At 40.2% G+C, this 25,636-nt stretch overlaps 1 protein-coding gene across 2 annotated transcripts in view; it reads right to left on the bottom strand.

Moving 5' to 3' along the window:
- Positions 1-25,636, bottom strand: part of LOC117483291 (glioma pathogenesis-related protein 1-like) — a 73,513-nt gene that overhangs the window by 5,432 nt on the left and 42,445 nt on the right. For both annotated transcript variants that reach the window (XM_034131561.1, XM_034131563.1), the window contains exons 2-3: positions 3,999-4,247; positions 274-392 (exon numbers count right to left, since the gene is read on the bottom strand). In XM_034131561.1, coding sequence (XP_033987452.1) covers positions 274-392; positions 3,999-4,247 — 368 coding nt within the window. The remainder of the gene's footprint in view (positions 1-273; positions 393-3,998; positions 4,248-25,636) is intronic.

The following is a 25,636-nucleotide window of genomic DNA, read 5'->3' on the forward strand; positions in this document are numbered from 1 at the left end:
GTCTGCTCTGATTGGTTAGCTGGCCGGCTCTGTTGTGATTGGTCAACCTCTTAGAGAAGTCCCGCCCCTTAGCCTATCACGCACAATGTGTTGAAGCACGAGTGTTACATAGTGATGTTGCTATGTTCCAGAAATGTGGGATTTTAGCCTTAGCAGACCATCTGCATGCGCACAAACCTATAGAACACACTACAGGAAAGGGCCTTTTTAAATATGTTTTCTTTATAAATATCACTGTTGGAGTGACTTCAACTGTTTTTCTGTTGTACTTACCTAGTAGCATAGTTGCACACAAAGATAGCCCCCTCTCTAGAAGCAAAGCTTGTGCGTTCGACTCCGTTCGGGCACAGCTGCACGGCACAGCCAACCTTGTAGCTGCTCGCCCACACAACCTGAAGGACTTCCGAGCAAAGGGTTAAAATGTGTGACTAAATATAAAAACATCACAACCAGTTCCTCTTTGCTTGTTGCCTCATGCGATCTCTTGAAAAACATTTCCCCAAAAGGAACGATCTTTGTTTCTACAGAAGTGTGCACATCAGAATACTTCCTTAGTCCTAAAGAGGGGACATGTATTTGTTAGAGAGGCATGCATCAAATATGGGAGAAGGTGAAGTAGCAATATTATTAAAATAAGTGTAGCATGTAGAAATAGTGTGATAGCAGCCGGACAGTGAAAATAAAAGTATATATTGCACAGTTTTTAAAGATTGTGTTACAGTATTTGAATAGTCTAAATAAGAGATAGCAGCCAGTAGAGGTGGGAGAAGTACTCAGATATTGTACTTGAGTAAAAGTAGAAGTACTCAGATCTTGTACTTGAGTAAAAGTAGAAGTACCAGAGTGGAATACTATGTTATAAATAAAAGTACTGTCTTCAAAATGTTACTTAAGTAAAAGTACAAAAGTATTCACATCAAAATATACTTAAAGTACCAAAAGTAAAAGTAGTCATTGTGCAGATTGGTCTATTTTAAGCACTAGTTATCTTTTAATTATTTGATTGATTTTATACAAATTATTTGTGCATTCATTTGTTCTTCCCTTAAATGTTGCACTTAGTAAAGGTGGGGTTTATTTGAATTACTTTACACACTACTGGGTAGCCTATAATAATGTGGATTTATATTTTCTATTATTACCTACATCTACAAAGTAACTAGTACCTAAATATGTAATATAAAGTAACAAAGTACCTACATGTTTTATTTAGGTACAGTACATTACACCACTGTATATATATATATATATATATATATATATATATATATATATATTAGGGCTGTCAAGTTAACGCGTTAATAACGCGTTAACGCAAAAAAAAATTAACGCCACTAATTATTTTAACGCGATTAACGCATGTGTATTTTTTGTCCTCGGCCGCCGTAGTTTCAGAGCGCATCGAGTGTAAAATACCATCGACAAGCTGATGCTGACAGCCCCGCTCCTGCTGCCCGCTTGTGGCAGACCACACTTCCACGCTCACTGGCAGGCCCGGACTGGCCATCGGGAGGACCGGGAGGGAGTGTGTATGTGTGGCGCGACTCGCGCGAGCGAGGCACACCTTACGTGTTGTTGTTGTTAGCATCTGGTGCTAGCTAGCTGCGCTAACGGATATAAGGAGCTGTTTCAATGACATTTCGCCGACAACTGCGCCGAGCACTTGACTTTATGCAGGTAGCCAGACAGTGGGACATTGTACGAAAAGTCAGCACACTCAGCACGGATAGTGCGCGCAACATGATTGCAGCGTCCAGGCAGCACACGTTCGAGCATATATGCCTTGAGCTGCACATTAGAGATGGGCGAGTCCTGATTCATCCGGATCATTAACCCGGATCCTAGAAATGAGCTGGTCATGACGAGTCTCCCCTCTCCATTAACCCGAGTCCTTGAGTCCCACACTTGGTGTGACGTACAAATTAAAACTATAAAGTGCGTCACTCGCTACTCTCTTTATAACATGTAAAATCACATTACAACGTACCCCAAGTCCATCTACCTACCCTTTAGCAAGTATACAGGATAGCTGCCAGAAGTGATCGTTTGGCTCAGGGGAGGGGACGCAGATCAGTGGAACTTCCTGCAGACTCGTGGGGACTCAGAGGAGCCGACGGCTCCAACAGCAGACTCGCAGATTCGCAGATTCGCAAATCCTGACTCGCTGCAACACACAGCGGATCAGACTCGTGCGGACTCGGAGCCGTAACCATATAGCAGCAGATCCAGAGATCCAGCAGACTCGTCCTCATGCACGAGTCCACAGCAGACTCGGATTCGCAAATCCTGACTCACTGTGTGTGCAACACACAGCAGAGCAGACTCGCAGACTCAGATTTGCCAAATCGCAAAATAACCCTTTTTTTTGTGATCAACATTTTTTATTAAAGCAAAATACACTGTGTAGCGGAGGTTAATATAACGTCAGTTTAATAGATAGATAGATAGATAGTACTTTATTGATCCCAAATTGGGAAATTGTTGTTGTTACAGCAGCATAAGGCATTTTACAATAAAACAAAACTACAAAATATGCAAGAATAGAAATAAAAATAAAATAAAATATAAAATATACATGTCGAAATAGAAAATATACATGCAGATATTATATATATATATATACAAATATATATATGTATATTCAAAATATATGGAATAATAATATGCTCGTGAAATGCAACAACTTTTCGGTTTCACCAATAGGATTTCTACGGTCTTGGTCATGCTGACTCATATGACTCAAATGACTCGTATGATCCGGATCTCTTCAATGACTGACTCAGAAGACCCTGAGTCCGTAAAATGATCCGGATTTGCCATCTCTACTGCACATAGCTCCAACGATCCATCACAGTGTCCACACACACACACACACACACACACACACACACACACACACACACACACACACACACACACACACACACACACACACACACACACACACACACACACACACACACACAGAGTATTATTGTATGAGAGAGGTTCCAGGTTGAATTGAGGCGAATATTTGTAATGTTCAGGTTGTTGTGTTTAATATTCATGAGAATATTTGTCATTGTTCAAATGATAATAAACAAATATATAAAGCATATTTGTCCACTCATATGTTGATAAGAGTATTAAAAACTTGAAAGATATCCCTCTAAGGCAGTGGCGAGCCGTGAGCTTTATACCTAGGCCCTCTGACCCCCACCCCTTCCTTCGAAAAAAAGACATTATTACGTCACAGCGTATACTTCAGCGGAATATCAAAACAACGGCCCAGGGTGCAAAACGCATCAATGACAGCGACCCTCTACCACACAAAACAACACCTGTGAACCCAATTTGTGTTCTTTGACATTGAAAATGATATTGCATTGTGTTTGTTACTTTCATTGCAGTTGTATGTCTTAAGTGTAATTTGGCATGCTTTTATTTTGAAGGCGAGTTCACGCTGTTGACAGGAAGTTGTTGTTGCTATGGAAACAAGAACAGTTTCACAGCGGGCGGAACTCGTCATAAAGTCCGCGATAATAAAACCCACCCATTTAGAGGGAAGATATGATTGGTCAATTGTACTGTCATTTGACATTACTCTCTCGTTCAGTTACTATAGCGGGCCCTCTGTGAATCGCAGAGAGGCCCGCTATAGTAACTGACATTCAAACAGAGACTGAACAGGCAGATTCGAAGGATTTATTTCTTTGGAAATGTTATTTTATTAAATCAAGTTTTTTTTCGGTAAAACTAATGAAAAATATAACAAAAATAATATTAAAAAAATATATATTTAAAAAAAATATATATATTTTTAATGTTTTTAAATATTATTTTTTGGAATATCTTAGGCCCTCACAGAGGGCCTAGAGGGCCCTAACGGCTCGCCACTGCTCTAAGGTACATTTAGAACAGATAAAAAATGTGCGATTAATTTGCGATTAATCGCGATTAACTATTTTAATCGACTGACAGCCCTAATATATATATATATATGTATATATTGAATATGCCTGTGTGTAGTGGCCACAGACGCCTGAGCATCTGTTTTGGTCGAAGTCGTATTTGTGTACTTCATCCACCCAACTTTTGATCGCTGTCGTCACGTTGAAATGTGACGCTGGGGATCCAGCCCAGAGGTTTTCTCCCACAGAGGAGAAGGTAGGATGCACACGGCGGACATCTTCGAGGTGTACGTTGTGTACAAACAAACAGTTCCTCGCCCACGCTGCTGCAGTGATGGCAAGACCCTCGTCCCACGTCTGATACAGAGAGAATATAAAGCAGCTTCCTCTCAATCAGACACTTATTTAGCTCCATAAAGCTTAGGCTAAATAACTAAATAACATAATAACATCTTCTCACTTACTCTCCATTTGTCCAGGATTTAAAAACGGCCCCAAAACAAGCAGAGGTTGGAAGTAACTAAGTAGATTTACTCAAGTACTGTATTTAATTACAATTTGGAGGTACTTGTCTTCACTCAAGTATCTCCATGTTATGCTACTTTGTACTTCAATCAGGAGAGACGTTGATGTATGGAATACATATTTATTACCGGGACACATAATATGAATGTAATAATGATTGCCACAATTATAACAGGAGAATGGAATGGTGTTTGGCGATTAGGCCCCAGTTTGCAGGATAATCATTCAGCAGGGGGAAGAACCGCTCCGATGAAACCCCCCGGGGTCTAGACACTGATGGTGGTGATAAGTAGGTGGGAACGGACTGAAGGGAGAAGGTTTAGCTTGGTCCTGAAGGAGACGGGAGGCGAAAGGGGTGGAGGAGGGTTGCGTTTTGTCACCTGAAATGACAGCTGACAGAGGGAAGAGCAGATATAAAGGGATTAGCGGGAGCTATGATAGGCTTGTGAGAATGGAGAGAGGAGAGATTGGTTAGCTGGGGAGAGACGCCCCCGATCACTTAATGAGGAAGGAGAGTGTAATCTGAATGAAGAGCTTGGTCTTCCTGATTGAACTTACGCTGAGCTTCATTTCTACTCCACTAGTTCAGAGGTAAATGGTGTACTTTTCCTCCACTACATGTATTTAATACCTTTAGTTACTTTACAGATGTGGATGAATGATGTGAAATATAATCAAGTGTTAAATCAGACTTTAGTTCCACCTGGAGTAAATTCACAAGCTACCCTGCAGTATACAAAGTCATTCAAACTAGCTGCACCTTTACCAGCTTTGAGAACACTTTGATGATTACATTGTGGGACATTCGTGCAAAACCACACACTCATCTGTCTGTTTGTAATATGCTTAACATTGCCACTTTTCCCGTGAAGCTACTGTACACACTTCCCTCATCCAACCACTATAGCATCTATTCTTAGTAAGTCCTACATGTGCAAGTCATGAGCAAGTCTCAAGTCTTGACCTACAAGTATCAAGCAAGTCCCAAGTCACTGTGGTGAGAGTCAAGTGAGTCAAGTCAAGTCATTGCTCAGGTCAAGTCAAGTCAAGTCAAGTCATTGCTCAGGTCAAGTCAAGTCAAGTCAAGTCATACAAAATGTTGATGAATAAGCCCAGTTTCCGCATTTAAATCAGTTAAAAGACAGTGGTTATGAAAATGGATTCAACCCACACTATGATCTTCATTACATACACAGTTAATCATTTGAAATCTAATTTAAACCGATGACAATCATATTAGATTCATATTAACCCTAGAACTGCAGACAATATAGCTAGGACTCAGTCAGTCTGTTCAAAAAGGCAGAATTCCAGGTAAGAAAATCATATATGGCATTTGCCATTACACATATTTAATTTACATGTCTGTTAACACTAGAACCGCCAACAGCGTCAGCACCTACATAGATATCATTTTCAAATCATTTAATTTGTTCCTCTTCATAATTTCCTTATAAACTAAGTAGGACGATTTAAAACTCAGTTCATTGGGTTAATTTAGAAATTGCTTCAGTTTATCATCATAACAGATCAAAAAGTTCAGATTCATTTTACAATAAATCAAGGAATGATGCACTTCTACAAACAAAAACAACATAATTAAAACATTTAAACAAACTACTAAAAGTAGATGAACTACATGATTCAACAGTTTACAGAAACTTCTGATAACACAGGGGAAATAAACGAGGCATCTCTTTTCCTCTCTCTCTCTCCCTCTCCTGACAGCCTGTCAGTATCAGGGTTAATTAACACTCTTAATTCCAGCAGGATAGCCAGTAACCCAGTCTGCATTGGTTTACGACATTATGTGCGTGATTCTTACAGTATTTGCTGCCTGAAGCTGCTTTATAGTATAATAAGCTCCTTCACTTAATGAAATCCTTGCAGCATGTAGAGCCTCTACAAAGAAAGAATGACACACGAGTAGATGTGCTGCAGGAGCGCGCACAGAGCAGTGCTGCAGGAGCGCGCACAGAGCAGTGCCGGTTACGCACAGTCTGGCACTGTTCACCTTCATTAGATCTGATTACAATGCAAATAGGCTTCTACGGAATAACCACTCCTAACTCAACACACACCAGATGATCGGAAATGACCATGATGTGCTTTTATGATGAACGATACGTTCACCAGGGCGCACCAGCCATGGGCACGCAATAGCCAGCAGCAGCGGTGCACAATGCTTTGTGAAATCATCATCAGCATAGTATTAGCAAAGATATCTTAACTTGGTAAGTAAGAACCAAACGTTAGCTTTAACGCTGTCGCCTCTCAGCGTCATACTAATGGTGATGTCACTTAACACAAAATGCTGTACAAAAATAAAACAAAAAATGTTTCGGTGCTCCGTATGTTTTATTTGTTTGTGCACCTGTAACCACATTAAAAGGCGATGCCATTTTGTAAAAACAAGATTTTTAGCATAAATGAGTTTCTGGTTACACAGACATATATATATATATATATATATATACACACACAGATATATATATACAGTTTACTGTACCTACATGTGTAATATGCAGATAATGTGTATTCAACTATATTAGGACCCTTTTTGTAATACTGTTATGTTCTTGTCATCAATTGAAATTACTTCCTTAAGAAAGATTTCGGAATTCCCTAAGGTGTCAACTTTTTGTGAAGAAATAAAGTGCATATGAGACATTGACAAATGTTGGCTCTCCATTTTGTTGTACTTGACACAAAATACTTTTCAGGGATTTGTTTAATAAATTGAGACACAGTTTCATGAGTGCAGTCCTTTACTTTCCACACTGATGACTATTTAAAAATAATTTCAAGTTTCAATAGGTTTTGTTGTGATTTTGATCAATCATAACTGCATTGGACAACGATCGAGTATTTCAAATCAAAAGTTACCAGCTGCAACATCCATATTTCAATAGTTTTATTTACAATTCTCAAATTGGGTTTCATGTTGTCATTAAAAATGAATCTTCAAACAATCTTCATAAATGTGTCTTACCTCATCAGATGCTGTTCTGTAGAAGGCAGATCTGGATTTCCGTGTGAGAGCTTGTTGATAATAATAATAATAGATATTAAGCATATATATCAGGTGTCTTACCTTTCCAGGTTTTTATGCTGATAATGCAGGAAAGTTGGTCTCTGTCCCAATTTCTGAAATGAAGTAAGTCTTCATTGCGGAACAGCTATTCAAATGAATGTAACGTTTCATGCAAATATCGCAAGCAAAAAAAAGAGGAAGTAGTCAGTTTAGCTGAAATAAATGATAATGTTGATGATGAGAAAAGTTAAAACCTACCTGCCTTCTGCCCCTGGTCCTGCAATTTGCCTCAGTGTCTCTTGTTCCTGTTGGTGTGATTTGCATTTGCAAATTACCTTTGTTTCCTGTTCCTCTGCCAAGCCCCGACCAACTCTGCCTGCTTCCTACTGGTTTGTTCTGCTTGGACATGTTTGTATTTCTGTGTTCAATACCTGCCCTGCTCTGTACCAGCTGAGTTTTTAAATCAAACTTCATTACGAACTGTTCCCGGTTTCCTGTGTGCTGCATTTGGGTTCCAACGCCCCCTGTTGCAAAATCTCAATGTAAGGGGCTATTACGGATAATGAATATCCAGGGAGCGGACATTGAGATTGTAAAATCTTCCAAAAGCCTGGGTGTTCATCTGAACAATAAACTGGACTGGACTGATCACTCTGCTGCTCTGTACAAGAAGGGTCAGAGCAGACTGCACCTGCTGCTTTTATGATGGGGTCTGCTGGGGCAGTACAGCTCGGCTGATGACAGGAAGAGACTAATTGACTGGTAAAGAAGGTCAGCTCTGTCCTGGGGAGTCCTCTGCACACTGTGGAGGTGGTGGGAGACAGAAGAATGGCAGCCAAGCTGTCCTCCCTGTGGACAATGTGTCCCACCCCCTCCAGGACAGCCTGCCTGCTGCACCCCCGCTGTCTCACGGAGAGATACCTGCAGCAGTCAGACTTTACAACCACCACGACCCCCCACACTGTACAGACTGTGCATCTTGTGCAATACAACTGCAATGTGCAATATAGACATTTTTTAATATCAATAATCACCTTTACGTGCAAACCACCATTGTAATACATGTCCCACCTACATTTTTCTAATGTCTCAAAACCTTACATTACATACACTGATAAGCCATAACATTATGACCACCTGCTTAATATTGTGTAGTTCCCCCTTTGGCGGCCAAAACAGCCCTGAGAGGTCTAGTTGATGGACTCAAAGACCTCTGAAGGTGTGCTGTGGTGTCTGACACCAAGACGTTAGCAGCAGATCCTTTAAAGATCTCCTATCTTGCTATTTGTTAGGCATATATTATAGGTCTCAGATATATAAACATTTATAAAAAAAACATGTCTATGGAGTGTTTTGCTCAAAATACCAAACAGATCACCCATTCTAGCCATGCCTCATTCCCTTCAGCCCTGTTGGAGAAGTGCTGAATCTGGGTCCTTAGCTTTAAAAAAAAGAAAAAGGGGGGAGATTATGCCTGCTCAGAATTCTACCGAGATACTCAGCTAAATGCTGCCGTGATGAAACGCCATATCATGTTAAAAACCACATCAACGATATTTCTGAAACAGTATGGAGCTCAAATGCTTTTTCTCTTGTGGGTTTACCACAATGTGGATACCTTTTTATATCCTGCTTTTTTACACATATTCTCTCCAGTACAGGTTAGATCTGAGTGTTAGCGATGCTTGCTCTTGTAAACAAAGACCATATTACTTCCAAAACGTTGCACATTGTTTCTGATAGGGCCGTGGGTGTAAAGCCAGCCCACATTTCCGATATTACGTCATATTGGCAGCAAATCTTGATCATCCCCGTTTTATCCCGGGTTTTAAGGCCCGGACACACCAGGCCGTATTCGGCCGTCTTGCGTTGTCTGGCGACAACGCGTTCCTTGTCGCCCAAAGTCAATTTGGTGTTTCCCAGCTTTGTCCCTCAGCCTTGTTTCACACATCATTGCACAGCCCAGACTGAGCCCTTTCCATAGACATCATGCATATCAATGTCAGACCTTGTTGGGACAAACGGTGACCAATAAAGAGATGTGAATTATGTTTTAAACGCCTATTGCAAAAAACACAACAGGTGTTTTCTAAGTGTTGACCTGCTTCAAAATGCACTTGCTGCACATATTCTGAAAGCTTGGGATCTCTACTCTATACCAAGCCTTTCTCTTTCCTTCCCTCTTATATTACAGTCCATCACTCACTTTTTTTTAATTCAGTGTGAGAATTGAGCAGGAGCTTGTCCTGCCAGGAGTTTAAATCTGGGCTGAAATGGTGTCAGGGCCATTCTCATACACACATGGAGGTGCTCATTGGTTAGCCTCGGTTAGGCTGCCCTGGAACGATATTTAGTTTTATTTTGATATTTTGATCCTGGTGTGACCTCAGTTCTGACTTGAGAGGGAATGTTTGGTCAAACACTTTGTGTTTTGTCTCATAGTGGCGTTTTGGCACTTTTAATGAGCGCTACGGTCTCTGAACAAATGAGACCAACCTGATCTCACCAGAATGCGTGACTCCACCACGACTCCTTAACACTGCATTGCGTGGTGGAGTCACGAACTTTGTTACATTTACGTGTCTGCACCACGCAAACAACGCCAATGTAAAGTGAATGAGGCTCCTTTGTCATGGTGCACACACGCATTTCTACAACGTCCAGCAGTGAGCTTTTATTCTATAAAACGTTGATAAAATCTACTGTATAGCTTGTAGTAACTCACAGGAGGCTTCTTTTATTTTATTTGTATTCATAATAATTTTTATTTTTCGTCAGAATGTATTATGGTGCATTATTCACCAATGTTTGTTCTCAAAAAACAATGTATTGTAAGTAATACAACTGTGATTTTTATTAAATTAGTTCGTTTTTAAGGAAGGCCAGAGCTTCAGCTGTGTCAAAGAGATTGTTCCCTGTAGTTAACGTTATTTAAAAGATAATTATATTCCTATTTGATTAAGTACCCTTTATTGTATTACGGACCCAAAGAGCTGAGCGTCCATTCCCATTGGATAACAGAGCATTTTACACCCGGAAGTAAGTATTCTCCTTACTGTCCATTGATTTTATTTACAGTGATATCTGCACTACTCATCAACTCAAAAACACCAGATTATCCTTGTTAATTACACAACATTGATTGGTTTAAATTGTGTACAATGCTTTTGTATTTTCCCCTTTCGATTCGGAGAAACAAATATGTTTTCGGAGTGTGTGGATGGTAGAAGACACTACACTACCCAGAATCCTCAGCTATAGAGTGGCGAAGTCCCTCCCACTTACTTCCGGGGTATGGGACCTTATTCCGGAAAAGTTATGCATTGAAGTCAATGGGGAGAGAAAACTTATCTTTCGATCCCGTTTGAATTGTGCCATGAATTACACATATGATGTTTGTCAATCTTAAAAAATCATTTCCATGTCAAAAAAGTCACAGTTTGTCGTAAAACTGTTGAAATATAAGACTATGAAAAATACGTAACTAGAAAGACTACAAATCCCAGAGTCGCGTAAGTGATGTCACAATTGTTTACCTCCACCATTCAGATACCTAAGATCAGCGCAATATAGATATAATCTATCTATATGGTGCTGGCTAAGATAAGATAACTTTAACAAGATGCCTGTGTGCTTAGTACCAGGTTGTTATTATACCAGCAATGGGTCTTGCTCGTTCTTTTGCTTCCCGTCTGATGAAACGACCAGGAGTGGCTTGATCAAGTTAGCTACCTAGCTAGTAGCTAGCACGTTAGTTAGCATTACAGCCTTGTCATTTTTATTAGCCTTAACATGAAGTAACATTAAGTAACCCAAAATGTTAAACAGTAAAAGTAGTAGTCATATTTCGTGAACCCTTTGAATAGTACTGTCACCGGTGTGATCATTCTATAATACACCATTTAATTCCGGGGGAGAAATGCTAACGCTGACGTTAGCATCGGCGATCTTTTCTACTTCATGCTATCTGCACAAATGGTTGACATTAAACATTAAAACGACCAGGCAGTTCAGAGAGAATCAAAGGAAGGCAGGCTTTGCATGACATTCTTCAGGACGTGTTTCATTGTGGTGATAGTAAGGGTAGTCAATCGTTTGTTGACAAGACAGTAGTGACGGCCATCTTGGTGACGTGTGTGGTTGACCAGAGATGTAGTTCATTGAGCCTTTCACACAAACAAATGTGTTACTTCACAGTTTTACGACACATTTTAATTTTTTTGACTTGCAAAATTATCTTTTAAATTGACAAACATCATATGTGTAATTCGTGGCACAATTCAAACGGGATCGAAAGATAATCTTTCTCTCTCCATTGACTTCAATGCATAACTTTTCCGAAATAAGGTCCCATGGGGCTCAACCGGAAGGGGAGGGACTTCGCCACTCTATTGTTCCGCTTTGCCTCAAGCTCTGTGATTGGTTGACCTCCAACTGCATTCCAATGAAAAAAACGTTTCGTCAAAGATCAAATCATACTTTATTCAGCAGTGCTTGCTTTACTCTTTGAAAGTCATCACATGAATGCATTGTAATGAATGGTTTGGCTGCATTAAACATTACACATCTGTCGTAGTTCTTTATTTATCTACAGAGATCGGGCCTCAGAATGGACCGGAAACTATTCTTTTACCGTTCTATTTTAATTTCACAATAAAGTTAGTAGTAATAATTTGTTTTGATATTATTGTTTTTTATTAACTACTAGACCGCTGGGTCATGTTAAGACCATCTTTTCTGTGTTGCTGTGGGTTTTTTACATCGCTTTTGTGTTACAAATATCAAAACAATAACAGAATATATCCGTCGTAAACTAAACCAGAAACAGCAGTATATTTTATTTTGTTAACACTGTAAACTTGACAGCTTTTTAACCCGCACCTCCTACTGGTTAAAGCACGTTATTACACGTTTAGAGTAATGCAATGCAGGTAGATTGGGTTGCTTTTTATTGACTGTTTTAAAATGCCTTTTTCTTAATGTCTTTCATTTTTGTAAAGCACTTTTGAATGTGTTATATTTGATGAAAACATTTCAATATTAAGAGTACATACTCTTAATATAGTGGGAAAGTGGAAGGTCAATGATATAAATAATATAGAATAGAAAATATCAAGAAGATACTGTAAGTGATCTCTACAATAAAACAGTTTAGTGCCTGATAGGAGGATGTGCAAAACAGACAAACTTATAAGGCTTTATTTAAACATTAAAGAATACTTTAGGTTAAGGTCGTCTTTTAAATAAGAAAAAAGCTTTGGGGGTATCTACAGATATTAAGCCTGACAAAGTACTTAACGTCTAATATATTGCATGGTTTGTTTTGGAACTTGACAATCAACTTTCCTTCAATGTTAACTATGTTGAAGCACTTATTTTAACTGATATTATACATATTAATTATACTCTTATAAGATGTATGTAGATAGTATAAGAAATGTGCAGAATATGTTTAATGGTGGAGGTACACAGATATCGATAGATGTCTTGTGATGCACTGTTGATGAACCTGTGACCCAAGTGTTTCATTCATTGCATAACTACACCGTAGTTGTGTATATGATATGTCAATAAACCTTAGAAAATCTTGAAATCTTGAAAGGGATGTGCAAAATAGCCATTATATACAGTTTTTAATGAACTATTAGTAGAGAATAACGAGTAATGAATATGCTTTAGGGATCTGCAGATACATATTTAGTCTTCTCAAGCACCCACTACCAAATATACCAAATATAAATACCAAAAACTCCACCAAGGCAAGGCTGCTGGCCCTGATGGTATCAGCCCCAGGGTCCTGAGGACCTGTGCACGCCAGCTGGCTCCTGTTCTCCAGTATATATTCAACCTGAGCCTGCACTTGGAGACCATCCCGGTGCTGTGGAAGACATCATGCGTTGTTCCGGTCCCTAAAAAGACAACTCCTTCTGGGCTCAATGACTATCGCCCTGTAGCACTCACATCTCATGTGATGAAGGTGCTTGAGAGACTGGTCTTGGCCCATCTCAGACCGCAGGTGAGATCATTCCTTGACCCTCTGCAATTTGCCTACCAGCCTCACCTGGGGGTGGACGATGCCATTATTTACCTGCTGCAGCGTGCTCACTCATACCTGAATGGATCGGGTTGCACTGTGAGAATCACCTTTTTTGATTTCTCCAGTGCATTCAACACGATCCAGCCTCGGCTACTGAGTGACAAGCTGCAGGCTATGAGGGTAAACTCGTCCACCATCTCCTGGATTACCAACTACCTCACGGACAGACCACAGTACGTCCGGCTGGGCAGTGTGCTGTCTGATGTGGTGGTTGGTAGTATTGGAGCCCCACAGGGGACTGTGCTGTCTCCTTTCCTGTTCACCTTATACACCTCTGACTTTCTATACAACTCAGAGTCATGCCACCTGCAGAAGTTTTCGGATGACTCTGCAGTGGTAGGGTGTATAAGGGATGGACGGGAGGAGGAGTACAGAGCGCTGGTGGGTGATTTTGTTGAGTGGACTGGAAGAAATCATCTGCTTCTGAATGTGGCCAAGACCAGAGAGATGGTCATTGATTTCAGGAGGAAGAGGACATCTCCTCCTCTGCCCCTGTGCATTCTGGGAGAGGATGTGGCAGTTGTGGAGGTCTACAAGTACCTGGGAGTGCACTTAGACAATGGGCTGAACTGGAGGATCAACACTGACGCTGTGTACAAGAAGGGGATGAGCAGACTCTATTTTCTGAGGAAGCTGAGATCCTTCAACGTATGCAGTAAGATGCTGGAGATCTTCTATCAGTCTGTTGTGGCTAGTGCACTCTTCTTTGCTGCGGTCTGCTGGGGGGGCAGCATCAGAGCCGGTGACACCTGCAGGATCAATAAACTGATCAGGAAAGCTGGGTCAGTCATCGGCATCAAGCTGGAACCCTTTGAAGCTGTGGTGGAGAGGAGGACACTGAACAGGCTGTTGTCCATCATGGATAACCCCACCCATCCTCTCCACCTGCAGCTGGACAGTCAACGGAGCTCCTTCTCCAACAGAATGCTGCAGCTCCCCTGTCACAAGGACAGATACTGGAAAACATTCCTGCCCACTGCAATAACTCTGTACAACAAATCACCTCTGGCTGGAAGAGAACTCTCTGCTCCATAGTTTCTCTAGAAATAAAACCACCTTGTACATTTTTACTCACACATAATCTGTTTCATATTTAATACTCCATAATTCCATATATTTTGAATATATATATATTTGTATATATATATATATATATATATAATATCTGTATGTATATTTTCTATTTTGTATTTTGACATGTATATTTTATATTTTATTTTATATTTTATTTTATTTTATTTCTATTCTTGTATATTTTGTTTTATTGTAAAATGCCTTTTATGCTGCTGTAACAAAAACAATTTCCCAATTTGGGATCAATAAAGTACGATCTATCTATCTATCTATCTAAATATCTCGCCTGATTGTTGGCTGAATTCACTGAATTTTACTCCGGTGTAACTAAAGTCTGATTTAAGGGTTGTTTATATTTCACATCATTAATCCAAATCTGTAAAGTAACTAAAATAAATGTAGTGGAGTAAAAATACCAGGTTAACCTTAAAGAAAGCCCTCAGGATTATAAAAGACCCCCATCACCCCACAAACTGTTCTGTCTGCTGCCGTCTGGCAGGCGGTACCGCAGCATCCGGACTAAAACCACCAGACTCAGGGACAGTTTCATCCCACAGGCCATAAGACTATTAAACACCTGAACTTAGAAACAACATCCATAACATTCATCTGGCTGCTACTTAGAAATTATTTATCTAATATATCATATTCCAATCACTTGTATATAGACTCTTATTGCACTATTTCACTTTTTACTATTTTACTATTTTTCTTTTTGTATTTACTTGCACTATTTGTTCTGTGTAGCCTATCTGTTTTATTGTGTTGCACTGTTGGAGGAGCCTGTGACCTAAGGGGGGGGTAGGACACGTTCTAAGCACATGGTGTAGTCCTATAGCTGAGGATTCTGGGTAGTGTAGTGCCTTCTGCCATCCACACACTACGAACAAATATTTGTTTCTCCGAATCGAAAGGGGAAAATACAAAAGCATTGCACACAATTTAAACCAATCAATGTTGTGTAATTAACAAGGATAATCTGGTGTTTTTGAGTTGATGAGTAGTGCAGATATCACTGTAAATAAAATCAATGGACAGTAAGGAGAATACTTACTTCCGGGTGTAAAATGCTCTGTTATCCAATGGGAATGGACGCTCAGCTCTTTGGGTCCGTAATACAATAAAGGGGACTTAATCAAATAGGAATATAATTATCTTTTAAATAACGTTAACTAAAGGGAACAATCTCTTTGACACAGCTGAAGCTCTGGCCTTCCTTAAAAACGAACTAATTTAATAAAAATCACAGTTGTATTACACACAATGCATTGTTTTTTGAGAACAAACATTGGTGAATAATGCACCATAATACATTCTGACGAAAAATAAAAATTATTATGAATACAAATAAAATAAAAGAAGCCTCCTGTGAGTTACTACAAGCTATACAGTAGATTTTAAAAACGTTTTATAGAATAAAAGCTCACTGCTGGACGTTGTAGAAATGCGTGTGTGCACCACGACAAAGGAGCCTCATTCACTTTACATTGGGGTTGTTTGCGTGGTGCAGACACGTAAATGTAGCAAAGTTCGTGACTCCACCACGCAATGCGGTGTTAAGGAGTCGTGGTGGAGTCACGCATTCTGGTGAGACCAGGTTGAATGAGACACACTGGTTCTGTGTGTTCAGTGGGCAGGATGAACATGAATGAGTCCGTCCACTCAGGGTTAAAAGCTCTGTTCTCACTGTCCACTTTCCTCTTCTTGGAGAGCGCCATGTGTCATTATTTGTCTCTCCCTGTCTGCCGCAAACACGCCTGTTCACTCTCCTCTCCGCTTCTCTCCCTGTATCGCTAATTATTCTCTTCGCTCACTTTCCTCTCCGCTTCTCTCTGCCGCTCTCTCGTCTCTTCTTCTGTGTTTCTCTCCCTGTATCGCTCACTTGTCTCTTTCGCCCCCTGTTGGCGGCGGTTAAAATAGAATCGCCCCGTCAAAATTGAATTCCCCTATTAATGTATTGATTATAGGTCCGGGTGTTGCCGACCCCTGGTCTAGAGGCAAGAGCTTCGGAGCTATGACGCGGCGTCGCTTACGTCGAGGCGTGCAGGAAACTAAACCCACCTCCCCTGAACAGAAGTCAGGCAACACTAACCAGGCTTCGTGTGATTCTGTTTATTTGTACCTTACTTTGACCATCCGTTCGCTGTTATTGATCATTGTGGAGAGCAGGCAGACGTTTTGTTTGTTATTATAGCAGCTATCGGATGGAATCAATACATGGGCTGCACAGGTTGTCATGTCCGACTATCACAAGTAGAATCATAATGAAAAATACGCCGGTAAAATGTGCCTGTAGAAAACGGCTTAGCAAGTAGTCAGTTTAGCTTCGGTTGCTATGCTAACATCACCCATGTTATACCAGAGAAACTTTCATAACAGCGTTGTGATGCCAAACAGCATCAATTCAGACTGACAAACATTCACTTAAGGGGAACTGGGGATATGTATCAGCTGCTTGTGTGACAGTCAGACAGTGAATACTTTAGAGCCGTGTGAGCTAACCCGGAGCTAACGGGAGAATAAACTCCCGTGGAAGAGCAGCCAGCACTGCAGCGGTCGGTAAATGCCGCTGAAACACATTAATAAACAATGAACCACGGCACTCAGGAGAAAAGTATAAGGTTGGAGAAGTCGTTATTTAATTTAATCTGGCTTCGTATGATTAAAAGCAACACGATCATCGACCCGACGCAGTCCCCCCCCCGTTGTTGTTGTTGCGAGCTCCGTTGGGGAGAAAATCAGCGATGTAAACGGTGACGTCATGACGCAGCAGCGGCAGCTGGGCGGTGTGAACAGAGTGGGAGCTTAAAAGGGAAACCGGAGCTGAACCAGAAAAGCTCTTGCTAGGAGCTAGAAAGGGAAAAGCGCTGGTGTGAAAGCCGCATGAGTGATACAAATATTTTTTACCATACGTTCTGAATAAAACAGATACTGTTGGACTCGGTACTAGTTGACTGCTACCAGAAATAAAAGGAAGTACTTTACTGTGTACTTTGTGAGTAATCCTCTGTCAGAGTCCCCTCCATAGTACATAATGCATGTTTTCTGCTATCTTTGATGAATGATAAAAATAAAATGTTACCATTAGTTCTAAATGAAATTGATACGGTTTGACTTTGTATTAGGAAGCCTACTACTAACAAACTCCATCAGTCCCAGTCATTGCATGTCTGTCAATAGAGCTTGGAAAAATGTGTCCAATTCAACAAAATGTTTTTGTTTGATTGTGTAATTACAAGGTGAGAGAAAAGAAATCCACATCCTCCTATTAAACTTATTTTATTTACTTTTCCATGTTGTATATACTTACTTGTATTACATGTTGAACCACATGCTGGATATCTTCCCCAGCCTCAAGGAAATACAATAAAATTAATGGATGCATAATTTAAAATGTTTATAAAAATGTATAAATTAATAATGTTGTGTGCAAACATTTCAAATTGAAATATAAAATGAAAAATAAGTTTACTTGTGAAATGATTTCTCACAAAAACCTTTCTAAATTATAGTAAATGATTAAAAAAGGTTTCGTCAATATACGTTTTTCTGCCTAAAATAGTTAAAATTGAACGTAAACTATATCAAACACCACATCCATGGCAATTATCCCATTTTTGTTAAGTTAATAACAATATTGATATTATATATAGCATATAATTGATGCAGTCTTTCTGAACATTTTTAAAATACTGCAAATTAAGAATATTTGTAATGTTTTACACAGATAGTTCCTTAACTTGAATTTGAAAACACGTGGCAACTTTATTAATACAGCAGTTGAAAAGATTTGTGGAAGGATAAATTCTTCATGGGCTTCAATGGCTCTCTAGATAAAGGGTGTTTTATGGTTGCTTGTATTACCCTCAGATAGTGGTTTGTTTAAATAACTAGTGACATTTTAATAAATATTGAAAAAGATGGCTCCAAAAAAGGCATATATATATATATATATATATAACCTGGCCGGCTTAACCAGTCTGTATTTCTTCAAGCACCACAAGATTCATAGTTTATAAAGTACAATTCTGGGCCATTGATTGTGTTATTTCTCCAAACACATACAGTAAACATGCCTGTTATGAAGCCTTAAAATGGTGCAGGAAAAGGACTTTACATTGGGTTATACTTAAAGACAGGACTATTCAGTTAAGAGAAGAGAAAAAAGGAAAGAAAATTGTTATAATGGGTGATGTTGTTGGGATGCGTGGAAAGGGTAGGACCCAAATGCAGACTACAAAAAAAAGGTAAAAAGGTCTAGAAACAAAAGCGAGCTTTATTTTAAAAGCTGAACAAAAACATGGCATGAAACACATAGGTAGCACAAAAACTGACCGTGACCAACATGGAGGGAGACAGGAGAGACAATGAACCAACAAGGCACACAGGGGAAGACAAGACTAAATACAGAGAGGGGTAATCACAAGACAAGACACAGCTGGGGTAAGGGAGGCAGAAACACAAGGGCTACAGGTGAACACAATGAGACAATCAGACACACCAGGGAAACTAACGACAGGAAGGCAAACACAGGAAGAAGGATCAGACAAGACACAAGGGCCCTTTCTCATGTCTTCAAATGTTCCTCCTCGACTCCCCTCCTCGACTCCTATCCTCGAGACTTAGTCCCGCCCACAGGAGATGCGAGCGGAGGACCCGAGGAGGGGAACCGAGGAGAGAGGAGGGGAAGCAGCAGGCGGTTAGAGAAATGAGAACTCCTCTCCTCTGAGCGGTCATTTTAAAGAGACGTCCATTAATGATGACAGGAGGCACAGCAGCCCTCTGTCCAAGCCCCCAGGAAGTGCGCCGGACTCTGATGAAAATATTCGTGCTGGCCAAACGGCGGTACTACACTTCCTTTTGGTTGCCAGGCCCGGAAACACTTTTTCCCATTGACTTACATGGGGAAAGAGTGGTCTGTAAATCGTTGGATAATTTTTTTTAAACTAAATAAACTACCCAGTATGAACACTTGTATAGCCCTTATTAAAAACATTCGTTCCTCAAGTTGTAAATATGTGCTAATAACGTTATTCTGAGAGTTATTTCCCTCTGCATTCTGAACGCGCATCTAACCCACGGGACCGCGCCGCCCTGCACGTTCATGTTACGTGTTCAGCACTAGTACTTTACCCATGGATGCACAATAAGAACGGACCCATATCGCCTTACTGCCAGCCCACGGAGCTGTAATAATGGATATATTGCACATGTTTGCTGTAATTCATCATTTGTAAAATATTATACTACATGGGCTGTATGATTAAATCTTGTACCGTAAATGTTGTATTAAATAAAGTTAATATTACCGACGTAGATTAACGTCCCTGTAGCTTCTTATTGCACTAAGAAGCTTATTGCACTGTGTATATATATATATATAGTGCAATAATTATTTCATGCTAAATGAAGCTCTGTTGCTTGGATATCACTAGATCCTGTTACAGCGTAATACAAAAGTACATAACGATTGATGTGTAAATTAGCATAATTACTAGCTAACCGCTAGTTGCTAACTGCCGCCTCGTTAATATCAAATCTATCATAACAAACATTACCATGCTGTCATGAACGTGCGGTGCTGTTACGTGTACGCAAATTGACGTGCTTGATGTGAACGAGCATTTTGGGGGGCATGGTTAAAGTTGCGCATGCGCTATGAGCGCACATACGGGTACTTCTCAGGCATGCCGGGTAATCTGTGACGTTTCGCTCTCTCAAAAGTTGGGCCATTTTATCATCATGCGCGAATGAGCAACTCTCATAGGAATGAATGAGGCCCCGCCTCCCACGCTGTATCCAGTTCTTATTATACATCCATGCCTCTGTCTGATGGACAGATGTGTTCATGACGACTTATATATTTACTTTTAATTCATTCACAGTGCGGTATAATGAGACAATAACAGGCTACAGATGCGGACATACACAGGAAATATTGGTGAGTATTTTTTCCAGAGTAATTACTATTTTGCTCTGAAATAGTGATATTTAATCATTTTGGAGTGTATTTATTACTCATAGCTTCTAGAGTGCGATCAAAAATGCAGAGTCAATTCTATTGGAGTTAAACCATGACCACGCTGTAACGGAGGTGATCTCTGGGGCCATAGATCTCGGTCTCCGTTACGGATTATATAGCTTCATTATTGGTGAAGTATATTCATTTGTTCCACGCTAAAACATTGCACAGGAAGCATGTGATTATATGTCCTTTATGCATATATTTGTCACAATCTGTCTATGTTTTAGTTTGTCTGTCTCTGTTTCCTGTTTTAGTTTGAAAAGTGTTCCCCCTCCCGTCTTGTCTGTTGCTGGTGATTGCGTTCACCTGGTGCCCTCTGTTTCTCCTCCCTCCTCACCTGTGTCTTGTTGGTTTGATTAGTCCTGTGTGTATTTAGGTTCTGTTTTCCTGTTAGTGTGTGTCTGTGAGGTCCTGGTGGCTGGTGACTGTGTTCACGTGAGACAGTCATATTGAGGCTGTGTATCCTGTACCACAAAGAGGAATAAATGCCCACACCGGGTTGTATTTGAACTCTCTGCCTCTGCCTCCTTGCTTGGTCGGGCCGCTCAATGGTCAGCTTCACACACGCCCACTCATGTTCCTTAAGCACTTTGGTTTATTGACCTTTTTTATTGTAAAGATCATTATGGTTCATTTATTCTATTCTGAGTAAAATTACCTTCTAGTTGGAGTGAAATTACGTTCGATTGGGAGTAAAATTACCTTCTATTATGAGTAAAATGGCAGTAGAGTTGTTTTTAATATACACTACATAGAGTAAATAACCATTAAGCAGAGTCAAATCTAAGCACATAATAGAGTAAAATGAACTCTAAAAATACAACTCTGAACAAAGAGTACATTTTACTCTATATAGGTTGGGACCAAATGTTATATTTTTAGAGTAAAATTTTCTTCAATTTGAGTCAATTTTACTCAGAGAAATTTACTGTGTACACACAGACACACAGACACACACACACACACACACACACACACACACACACATATATGTATATATTTATATAAATATATACAATTTCAGAATCAAACAGAGCACTCATAATAACGTAACACTATCAGAGACTGGATATATCCCCCCCCCCCTCTCTGGTCGCTACAATGAGGGAAATAAATGACGGGCCAAAAGTTTTATTTACAAGTATTACAAGTAAGCAGAGGACACCAAACCAACTGAGACCTGTCTGTCCGCTGCATCTACGCACACACTGTACCACACACACCTACACCACACACACGCACCTACAGCTCCTAAAGCATATAATCAGGCTACAGCCGTTGTGTATTTTATTATGTGAAGCACTAAATGGTTTTAGAAAAATATCGACTTTGTTTGTAGATATCTACTAAACTAAAGCAAATAAAGAGAGTAGGCCTGTTATACTGAGTGATATGATATATATTATACACACTGCTCTGCTTTCTGCATGGACCTCACAGCTGTTCTCACTGTAAACATCGCGTCGCGATGAAAGCAGTTAATAAAATAATATCCAGGGGATGCATGCAGAGCTGTCATTGGCTGAGATAAGTCCGGCCGTGCGTCTCGACTCTTTGAAACATCACTGTTGCCGGAAATGCATCCACGAAGGAGCCGTGGAGGACCCATCAGTGTATCCTCGGTTATAGCTCCTCCAGAGAGCCTCCTCGACGCTCGATGCTCGGTCCTCGATGTGCATTTCGAGAAATGAGATGTCCTTCAACATGGCGCGCTAAAATTCATTTCCGGGTCACTACCGGAGGACCGAGGAGTCGAGGAGTCGAGGATGGGACATTTGATGACATGAGAAAGGGCCACGGAGGAAAACATTTCAAAATAAAAGGTGGAAAATGAAAACAATCCAAAACCGTGACAGATGTAACATTAATGACCGACATAATATGAGGTCCTTGGCACTCAGACTTTCGAGGGGTAATTTTGTGATCATGGGGCATCACCCTTACAGCATCAGGACAATATCATATGGAGTCAGATACTGGAAGTGTGCTGGAGGCGTTAACTGGGACTGATGGAAGGATGAGGCTGATGAGACTGAAGAATCTGCGAGGAACGAACTAGCGGCAGAGGAATAATTATATATTAAAAGACAGCAGCATCATAAGAGGGCAACCATGTGACAGAGTGTGTTACTTTGCTAAAGGATATTTGTGACCAGCTATCCATTCCAGGCCAGACTCTAAAGACTTTCCAAGGTGTGAAAATGCTGCTGCCGGAGTACTGACTGGAAGTATTGCTGATATCATGTCCACCATATCCTCTTAAAATACTCTGTCCAATAATATCAGTCTCAGGAAGAAATGTTTTTTAACGCTTATTAAAAGAAAAACATGTATTCTTGTACTCAGGAGGGGACATTGACAGAGGATTACTGGAAAAGTACACAATAAGTACTTCATAGTACTTGTGGGGGTAGTTTCAGTAGTACTGAGTCCAACAGGATCAATCTCACGAAGAACTAATGGCAACAAAAAAGAATTCCCTCATCAAATTTCTCAAAAGATACACAGTAAAAGTACTTCAATGTATTGTTAGTAGCAGGCTTACTAATACAAAGTCAAACCGTATCAATTTCATTAAGAACTAATGGTAACATTTTATTTTTATCATTCATCAAAGATAGCAAAAAACATGCATGACTATGGAGGGGACTCTGACAGAGGATTACTCACAAAGTACACAGTAAAGTACTTCCTTTTATTTCTGGTAGCAGTCAACTAGTACCGAGTCCAACAGTATCAGTTTTATTCAGAACGTATGGTAACAAATATTTGTATCACTTATTGAATATAGCAGGAAAGAAAATGAAGAGCAGCTGATTGACCGAGTGCAGAATCGCTGTATAGTTTAAATCTCCTTAGTTACAATGTTGTCCATTTTAGACAAAAGTTTATTATATTTACAGCCCTCATAACATTCATTTTCTGGGCTCAATATGTGTCTTGGCTGTTTTCGTTGTGATCGCTAAATTCAGATCGCTGGATCGCTAGAAACACCGCTGTCATCAGGCTGGCAAGGGCTGTTCCATGCTCTGCTCAACCTCCCGCCTTCCCAATGGACTCAGTAGCGCCCCCTGCTGCCGTGGAGCATGTGTGAGTGAGCATGTGTGAGTGTGTATCAAGCATGGATGTATAATAACAACTGGATACAGTTGGCCGGGGCCTCATTCATTTCTATGAGAGTTGCTCATTCGCGCATGATGATAAAATGGCCCAACTTTTGAGAGAGCAAAACGTCACAGATTACCCGGCATGCCTGAGAAGTACCCGTATGTGCGCTCATAGCGCATGCGCAACTTAACCATGCCCCCCAAAATGCTCGTTCACATCAAGCACGTCAATTTGCGTACACGTAACAGCACCGCACGTTCATGACAGCATGGTAATGGTTTGTTATGATAGATTTGATATTAACGAGGCGGCAGTTAGCAACTAGCGGTTAGCTAGTAATTATGCTAATTTACACATCAATCGTTATGCACTTTTATATTACGCTGTAACAGGATCTAGTGATATCCAAGCAACAGAGCTTCATTTAGCATGAAAGAATTATTGCACTGTATATATATGTATATATATATATATACAGTGCAATAAGCTTCTTAGTGCAATAAGAAGCTACAGGGACGTTAATCTACGTCGGTAATATTAAATGTATTTAATACAACATTTACGGTACAAGATTTAATCATACAGCCCATGTAGTATAATATTTTACAAATGATGAATTACAGCAAACATGTGCAATATATCCATTATTACAGCTCTGTGGGCTGGCAGTAAGGCGATATGGGTCCGTTCTTATTGTGCATCCATGGGTAAAGATAAACGCATGTAGTGCTGAACACGTAACATGAACGTGCCGGGCGGCGCGGTCCCGTGGGTTAGATGCACGTTCATAATGCAGAGGGAAATAACTCTCAGAATAACGTTATTAGCACATTTTTACAACTTGAGGAACGAATGTTTTTAATAAGGGCTATACAAGTGTTCATACTGGGTAGTTTTGAATAGTATGCCGTCGATGGGTTTCATTACATTTCAAAGTGCTGTTTGACGCTCGGTGGAAACTTCGCGCACTTCTACACCAACATCCAATCACAGAGCTTGAAGACTAATCACAGGGTTTGTCCAAGCCCCCAGGAAGTGCGCCGGACTCAGATGAAAATATTCGTGGTGGCCAAACGGCGGTACTACACTTCCGTTTGGTTGCCAGGCCCGGAAACACTTTTTCCCATTGACTTACATGGGGAAAGAGTGGTCTGTAAATCGTTGGATAATTTTTTTTAAACTAAATAAACTACCCAGTATGAACACTTGTATAGCCCTTATTAAAAACATTCGTTCCTCAAGTTGTAAAAATGTGCTAATAACGTTATTCTGAGAGTTATTTCCCTCTGCATTATGAACGTGCATCTAACCCACGGGACCGCGCCGCCCGGCACGTTCATGTTACGTGTTCAGCACTAGTACATGCGTTTATCTTTACCCATGGATGTACAATAAGAACGGACCCATATCGCCTTACTGCCAGCCCACGGAGCTGTTATAATGGATATATTGCACATGTTTGCTGTAATTCATCATTTGTAAAACATTATACTACATGGGCTGTATGATTAAATCTTGTACCGTAAATGTTGTATTAAATAAAGTTAATATTACCGACGTAGATTAACGTCCCTGTAGCTTCTTATTGCACTAAGAAGCTTATTGCACTGTATATATACATATATATATATATATATATACAGTGCAATAATTCTTTCATGCTAAATGAAGCTCTGTTGCTTGGATATCACTAGATCCTGTTACAGCGTAATATAATTAAGCAATAGCTCACGACAGGCCGTGGTATATGGCCATCATATCACAGTTAAGGGGCGTGGTTCGGCCCGACGCGAAGCCAATCAGATTGCTTGATTTTACTTGTCCGTTTTATAAAAGTACATAACGATTGATGTGTAAATTAGCATAATTACTAGCTAACCGCT

Source organism: Trematomus bernacchii, unplaced genomic scaffold (genome assembly GCF_902827165.1).
Source record: "Trematomus bernacchii unplaced genomic scaffold, fTreBer1.1, whole genome shotgun sequence".
NCBI classification, from domain to species: domain Eukaryota; kingdom Metazoa; phylum Chordata; class Actinopteri; order Perciformes; family Nototheniidae; genus Trematomus; species Trematomus bernacchii.